General features: G+C 46.4%; 4 protein-coding genes across 4 annotated transcripts; 1 reads left to right on the forward strand and 3 right to left on the reverse strand.

The window, feature by feature from the left end:
* Window positions 1-9: 9 nt before the first annotated feature.
* LOC118977898 (histone H2A type 1-H-like) lies at window positions 10-894 on the reverse strand. Its single transcript, XM_037033076.1, has one exon. It carries the CDS (start codon window positions 629-631, stop codon window positions 173-175), a length of 459 nt encoding a protein of 152 aa, XP_036888971.1. The 5' UTR covers window positions 632-894; the 3' UTR covers window positions 10-172.
* Window positions 862-1288, forward strand: H2BC12 (H2B clustered histone 12). The gene has a single exon (XM_037033087.1). The coding sequence runs from the start codon at window positions 892-894 to the stop codon at window positions 1270-1272; it is 381 nt and encodes a 126-aa protein (XP_036888982.1). The 5' UTR covers window positions 862-891; the 3' UTR covers window positions 1273-1288.
* A 1662-nt stretch (window positions 1289-2950) lies between these two features.
* Window positions 2951-3434, reverse strand: H4C9 (H4 clustered histone 9). Its single transcript, XM_037033090.1, has one exon. It carries the CDS (start codon window positions 3389-3391, stop codon window positions 3080-3082), a length of 312 nt encoding a protein of 103 aa, XP_036888985.1. The 5' UTR covers window positions 3392-3434; the 3' UTR covers window positions 2951-3079.
* Window positions 3435-6442: 3008 nt separating this feature from the next.
* On the reverse strand, window positions 6443-7336 carry H2AC11 (H2A clustered histone 11). Its single transcript, XM_037033079.1, has one exon. It carries the CDS (start codon window positions 7310-7312, stop codon window positions 6920-6922), a length of 393 nt encoding a protein of 130 aa, XP_036888974.1. The 5' UTR covers window positions 7313-7336; the 3' UTR covers window positions 6443-6919.
* Between the last annotated feature and the right edge of the window lie 168 nt (window positions 7337-7504).

Below are 7504 nucleotides of genomic sequence, written 5' to 3' on the forward strand. Positions count from 1 at the left end.
GGGACGGCATATTTTATAAACGATCTTGGGAGCGAAAAAAAAGGTATGTTATTGGTCAAGTTCCCAGTTTCACCTTGACCAGTGAAAACATACACTTGGGATTCTTGCGCTTTGATTGGACTAAGGGAAGGTTTTACGTTCCGATTATCCACCAATCAGAGAAAGGATTTTATCACTTTATTTGCNCCTTGGCCTTGTGGTGGCTCTCGGTCTTCTTGGGCAGCAGCACGGCCTGGATGTTGGGCAGCACGCCGCCCTGCGCGATGGTCACCTTGCCCAGCAGCTTGTTGAGCTCCTCGTCGTTGCGGATGGCCAGCTGCAGGTGGCGCGGGATGATGCGCGTCTTCTTGTTGTCGCGCGCCGCGTTGCCCGCCAGCTCCAGGATCTCGGCCGTCAGGTACTCCAGCACGGCCGCCAGGTACACGGGCGCGCCGGCGCCCACGCGCTCCGCGTAGTTGCCCTTGCGGAGCAGGCGGTGTACGCGGCCCACGGGGAACTGCAGCCCGGCCCGCGACGAGCGTGTCTTGGCCTTGGCGCGCGCCTTGCCGCCCTGCTTTCCGCGTCCTGACATTCTCACCTGAGGATTTTCCCCACAATTAAGTGTAAAAGTGAAAGTACAGGGACGGCACATTTTATAAACGATCTTGGGAGCGAAAAAAAAGGTATGTTATTGGTCAAGTTCCCAGTTTCACCTTGACCAGTGAAAACATACACTTGGGATTCTTGCGCTTTGATTGGACTAAGGGAAGGGTTTACGTTCCGATTATCCACCAATCAGAGAAAGGATTTTATCACTTTATTTGCATGTCAAGTTGTATATAAGTAGGGCACGTCACAGCCTTCTACCACTTTGCTGTTTTCTACTTCGTGTCTTCAGGTTTTATTTCCAACATGCCTGAACCAGCCAAGTCCGCGCCCGCCCCGAAGAAGGGCTCCAAGAAGGCCGTGACCAAGGCCCAGAAGAAGGACGGCAAGAAGCGCAAGCGCAGCCGCAAGGAGAGCTACTCGGTGTACGTGTACAAGGTGCTCAAGCAGGTGCACCCGGACACGGGCATCTCGTCCAAGGCCATGGGCATCATGAACTCCTTCGTCAACGACATCTTCGAGCGCATCGCGGGCGAGGCGTCGCGCCTGGCGCATTACAACAAGCGCTCGACCATCACGTCCCGGGAGATCCAGACGGCCGTGCGCCTGCTGCTGCCCGGGGAGCTGGCCAAGCACGCGGTGTCCGAGGGCACCAAGGCCGTCACCAAGTACACCAGCGCCAAGTAAGTGCCTTTTGTAGGCACCTTTTAACCCAAAGGCTCTTTTCAGAGCCACTCAGTCGTTAGTATCAGAGCTGTGGACACATACTTAAAATTGGGGGTGAAGTATAAGTGTGTAAATGAAATGTTGCACGAATAGGAGCACAGAAGTATTTTCACTTAAATAAAAGTTTTTAAGGAAAGGGGTACTGTGTGTTCAGGAGTACGCATCTGAAGTTGGAAAGGGTCAACCGCGAGCACCAGAGTAAGGACACTTGTGAATCCAGACCACGGAAACTGACAGCTAATGCTGTTGAGAAGAGACACAAAGGTGTAGCCATATTTGAGTGTTGACTTCATTAGCATGTTGTGTACTCCTGACATTTAAGTGTTTAAAATGTACTTTTACCAAAGTACTTTCACTTTGTACTGAACTAAAAACCACTTATGATCAAGACTTTAGACCAGGTGTTATTGCAGTTGGTAAACAGTGTAAAGGGAGCTACTTTAAAATGGTGCTGCCAGGTCGGAGAAACATGTCTTATACCTCAAACCTTGGAGAGTTAAAAACGGCCAAGTAATTGGACTGGGTCTAGTGCAACATGACATCTTTCCTTTGCTCAGATCCCTCACCCTGGCAGACATTTAAAGCAACTGTCATGAACCTTTTTGGCACCGAGGACTGGTTTCAGGAAGAAAATTTCCCACGTCAGGGAGGGAGGTGGAGCTCAGGCGGTCATGTGAGCAATGGGGAACGAGAGGAAACTTCCGTCGCTCGCCTCCTGCTGTGCGGCCCGGTCCAGTCCCTAGCTCGAAGGTTAGGTACCCCAGATTTAAAGGACCAATGAGAGCTTCGTGGGTTAGTCAGGCTTAGGGCAGTTCCAATCCAGAGCCAGAAACCGGGAGGGGGACAGACAAAGGTCACAAAGGCCCCACCCTCACCTCCAACAATCCTGGCCCAGATCACTGAATATTGTCCCCGCCCACATTTCCAGCACCGGAGTTAACTTCGTAAACTGCACTCAAGAACTAACATGGGTGTAGGTGTTTGCCCGTGCTCACACTTGTTTTTTCGATGAAAACTTGGCCTGAAAAGGGCCTTTGGCTTTGCTATAAAAGCAAGTTTCTGGGTCCAGTCTGATTTCAGACAAACATTTTATAACCATATTGTGTTGTTGAAACGGTCAACAATAAAGAGCTAAATCAAAACTTCATTCAAGGTAAGCAGACTTAAGAGGAAGGAACTGGGGAGGAGGGGTCGAAGAGGCCGTGACCAGGGCATGGAACTCCATTTCATGGAGCTCGAAGGAGTTAGAACACAGACCCCTTGGTTCAGTCCACTGGAATTTACAGACCGCGGGCCTCGGGAGTAGGGAGGGGCTGGCCTGAGACTGGAAAGCAGTAACTCCCTCTTAGTTACATGTAAACCCAAAACCGGTTTAGGGAGCAGAGGGAGAGGTAAAGGCTTCCTATGGTCCTCCTGAACAAACACTGAATCGAGGCCCAGCGTTTTGTACTACGTCATATTTTAACCTACGCTGGGTTCCTAGGCGGACGGGAAACAATTGCAATCTATGGACTTGCTCAGTAACTTTCTAAGACTCCCATTTAGCAAAATGAAGGGTTCATTGCAGTCTCCAGGAAACTCTAGACAAACGCAACCCGTGGCTCCTCTTACAATCCCTTTCGCTCTGGTTTTGAGAGTTTGCTTTTGTTATCCAGGTCTCATAACCCCGCAAACCCAGTAACCATCAGCGCAAAGCTCTTCCCGAGGGGTGGGCGGCCCTGAAAAGGGCCTTTGGTGGGAACGAAGTTATGGTGATGAAAACAGGGACTTAACCCCCGAAGCCGTAGAGGGTGCGACCCTGGCGCTTGAGCGCGTAGACCACGTCCATGGCCGTGACCGTCTTGCGCTTGGCGTGCTCCGTGTAGGTGACGGCGTCCCGGATCACGTTCTCCAGGAAGACCTTGAGCACCCCGCGGGTCTCCTCGTAGATGAGCCCGGAGATGCGCTTGACGCCGCCGCGGCGGGCCAGGCGCCGGATGGCGGGCTTGGTGATGCCCTGGATGTTGTCACGCAGCACCTTGCGGTGACGTTTGGCGCCGCCTTTGCCGAGGCCCTTCCCGCCTTTGCCTCTACCAGACATTCTGAACACACTAGCAAGCAGTAATACCCCGGGAGCGTCAGCAACTCCTTCTTATAGGGAACCCGGGCGGACCAGAGTGAGAACTGAAAGAGCCGTGGCAGGAAGTTGTTCTTGGTGGCAGAAAGGGGCCTAAAAGCAGAAAACCTATTATAGTAGTTTCTTTCTTTTCTGCTCTTTCTTTTCAATAATTTTGAATCCTCAATACCCAGGATGTTTTTCTCCCTCCTTTCTTATTTAATGTGCCTTGCGCTTCCTCCAAATTAAACAACGAAACCTTAACATTGTAGAAGATACACAAAAATAGTGAAGAAATATAGTAAATTTTTTTTATCTCTTCATATATGTATGTAATTTCTCTATACAAGTTTGCAGGAAGCCACAACTTTAGAACTTTTCTCTCCCTAATATATAGGAGAAATATACTCCATATTCTCACTGCACAGAGATCGACCAAGACAGAATAATACAGCAGAGAATATTAGGATCTTGCAGATGTATCATTAAATTCTGTTCCACTGAAGGCACTAATTTTTATTTTCGACAGCAGCTCCTAGTGTGTCTTATTAATAATGAGTAGATCCACTTCAAAACTAATTCCAACAATCCAGATACAGAGAATTAACTTAAAAAATAATCTGGTTAATCAATACAACATCTAATATTTTCCTACTGATTTGAGGAACTTAATTTATCATATTGAATATTTCACACAATTAATTCTTGAGTTTTTGTTGTTCTGCTGATTGGTCTGTGTCTATTGCTGAAGTATTATAATTATTTCTAATGTCGAAAACTATTTTGGTATTTGACAATGAATTCCTACCTCAAATTTTTCCCCCGAAATTTCTGTTATCACACTTCTTTTTTTGAAACATTAAAAATAATTTTATGCCCTTGCAACAAATAAATTCTCTTAGTAAATTTATCCATTGGTTTGGGTAAATTTATCTTTGCAATACTGTGTCCCGGTAACTTGAAAAGGAATACTACCAATCTATGTATATCTCAGTAGACTATTTTCCAGAAAATACATAATTTGAAAAATTTAAAAAACTTGCAACAAGAGCAATTCATTTTTTACTAGTGAACATATAGAAAATTCAAATGAGGAGAAAAAAGTATACATTTTTTACTATATTTCTTCAAGTTCAGTTAGCTGGAATATATTTCCAGACCCTTCTGTACCTTAAAAATCAGTAAATTTCCCACCGTGCAGTAGCCACCTTGCCTGTATGAAACTGTAATAAGATTAGCAAAGGATGGATAAGTTTGTAAGACTCTCTTGTTTCTGAAATTAATAGCCAAAGGATTTATTCTTCTATAAACATTATTTTATAAAAATATGATGCTATTCAGGCTCTTTCATAATATACTAAAATTAATATATCAAGATAAACAGTTATAATCAAGGTCTTTTTCTTGTATCTTGACATTATTTTTTGGTTTAAAGGGAGCAGAATACACCACCCCTAATTACACCTCTATGGTGTAAGGATCACTTTCAGCTGGTTATGAGAAACAACAGACAAAAAGAAGTCTTTGAAAAACGTGGAAGATCCTTTTTTGTCAAGGACATTGAGGTTTATAATGGAAATCTTCCTCCCTGTACCAGCACGAGCGTGCCAACTCTGAATCTCAAGGCTCACCAGTGGAGAAGGCATCTACTTAGTCTGTACGACAAAACCTACCTTCTCCTAGGTAGCCTCTCCTGACTGTCCTGCCTCTGCCCACCCGACCCTGTCTTTTGTCTCTAACTGAAAAAGGTAAATAAAGTAGAAATGGCTTGGGCCATGTTGGGGAGTTTAGCCTTTGTTCCTGAGTATCTGTGACATATGTATTGCTATATACAAGTTGATAAAATTCTGGTTTTCTCTTGTTACTCCGTCTTTATCATGGACTCTCAGCCAAAAACTCAGAATGGCACAGGAGAAACAATTTTCTCCTCTCTTACACTGCACATAAAATATTGGAGTAAGCTTTATCAGTTACAATTGCAAAATACGTCCTATACCTACCCATTGTCTGCTGCCACCAATGAAATCAAGCCACGGTTGTGTCTCAAAGATCACTGGAGAGTGTGATTTATATCCTTCTACAGTTTGTATTCACCATAGAGGCAGTTGCCTTAGTGAATTTTCAAAGAAACCTAAGTCAGGTTATGCCATTTCTCTCTTCAGAACTTACAGAATGGACACCTAGAATGATTTGGAAAACTCAGCAGGACATATAAAACCTTTCAGGATCCTAAAGTTCCTCCTTATCGGACCTCTACCGGTCTCCGAACTCACTTTTCACCCCTGCATTCTCAGCCTGGAGACTGCTGGACATTCCACACACGTGACGGTCGGGATCTCGAGAACGAAACATCTTGGATTTAGAACTGGCCCTGAATCCGAAGACAGCTGTCATCCTGTAAGAGGCGAGGACAGGCTCACAGGCAAGGAGGTTGTGAAGGACGTGGAAGTTGCGGGTGTGTTGCAGGCCAAGGAACACTGAGACTTCAGGCAACCACCTGCAACTGTGAGTCAGTCACCTTCAGTTGTTCCCCTTAAAGGCTCTAGAACATGGGAGTCTAACTGGCAGCACATGGGATGCATGCGGTCCAGGATGACTATGAAGCGGCCTAACACAAAATCACAAATTTACTTAAAGCCTTTTTCCCCCTCATCAGTTTTCGTTAGTGTTTGTGTATTTAATGTGTGGCCCAAGATAACTCTTCTTCCAGTGTGCTCCAGAGACACCAGGCTGGCCGACCCTGCTGAATGAACGAGCCCGGGTAGCTTTGTGATCTCAGACTTCTGGACTCCAGAACTGCGAGGGGAAAGTGTTTCTGTTGTTTAGTACTGTCAGTAGATTGTTACTGGGAGCTCCAGTAAGTTAAATTAACAGTGACGCAAAAGAAAACACTCCCAGCCCTCTGCTCCTCTAGCCCCTGGACCTGATTTAGTTTTCCTCAGAGTACTGATCACGACTTAAAACTTATTTGTTAAAAAAAATTGAGGGGCCATTTCAGTGTCTGTCATCGTTATATATTTTTTGCCAGCATTTTTCACTTTAGAATTTATATTAGGATGAGAAGCAAAGATTTAACAAATCTATACAAGATGCACATAAATGCCTACTTCTTCATGCAACTTTTTCAATGTTTTGCTTTCAAGCGGGAGATGTTTCATCCATGCCTCATTTTCCATTTTCTCACCCAATAAAAACAAATGCTAACCTGTACCAGGAAATAGTTAAGCACTTCACTTTTAACCCTGAGGGCCTCAGGCATTGATCATCTTGCTCACTTGATACACAGTATGTGTCCGTTTTACTGTGATGGTGACATGTACTTAACTTTCAAATGTGCAGTTAGAGACACTTACATAGTGTCTCTATGTCACGTCTGTCTGACGTGTGAACTGTATTAGAAGTCACTTTAAAGTAGAAGCTACAACACGATACAGGCAAGCCCTTTTAGTGAAAATGTGGATGGCTCTGAAAAGAGCCTTTGGTTAAAGTTAAAAAAGACCCAAATCTTCCAGCTCACTTGCCCTTGGCCTTGTGATGGCTCTCGGTCTTCTTGGGCAGCAACACGGCCTGGATGTTGGGCAGCACGCCGCCCTGCGCGATGGTCACCTTGCCCAGCAGCTTGTTGAGCTCCTCGTCGTTGCGGATGGCCAGCTGCAGGTGGCGCGGGATGATGCGCGTCTTCTTGTTGTCGCGCGCCGCGTTGCCCGCCAGCTCCAGGATCTCGGCCGTCAGGTACTCCAGCACGGCCGCCAGGTACACGGGCGCGCCGGCGCCCACGCGCTCGGCGTAGTTGCCCTTGCGGAGCAGGCGGTGCACGCGGCCCACGGGGAACTGCAGCCCGGCCCGCGACGAGCGCGTCTTGGCCTTGGCGCGCGCCTTGCCTCCCTGCTTTCCGCGTCCAGACATAATGAGTAAGAGATCACCCTGAGGGTAGAGTGAGTTAAAAGACTCAGGGATGCCTTATTTATAGTCGTTCCAGGGCTCGAAAGTGAATCTCTGTCATTGGCGAAAAGTTACAGCCTTTTCACCTAAGCCAATAGGACCCTCGTTCTGAAATGCCCTTGTTTTGACTGGACAATATTCACGTGACGTTTATGA

Source organism: Sturnira hondurensis, unplaced genomic scaffold (assembly GCF_014824575.4).
Source record: "Sturnira hondurensis isolate 20B ecotype Veracruz unplaced genomic scaffold, ASM1482457v3 Scaffold0021593, whole genome shotgun sequence".
In the NCBI taxonomy this organism is placed as follows: Eukaryota; Metazoa; Chordata; class Mammalia; order Chiroptera; family Phyllostomidae; genus Sturnira; species Sturnira hondurensis.

Excerpts from the sequence above, each read along its gene's own strand:
- H2BC12 (XM_037033087.1), top strand. The coding sequence starts at position 892 with ATGCCTGAACCAGCCAAGTCCGCGCCCGCCCCGAAGAAGGGCTCCAAG.
- H4C9 (XM_037033090.1), bottom strand. The coding sequence starts at position 3,391 with ATGTCTGGTAGAGGCAAAGGCGGGAAGGGCCTCGGCAAAGGCGGCGCC.
- H2AC11 (XM_037033079.1), bottom strand. The coding sequence starts at position 7,312 with ATGTCTGGACGCGGAAAGCAGGGAGGCAAGGCGCGCGCCAAGGCCAAG.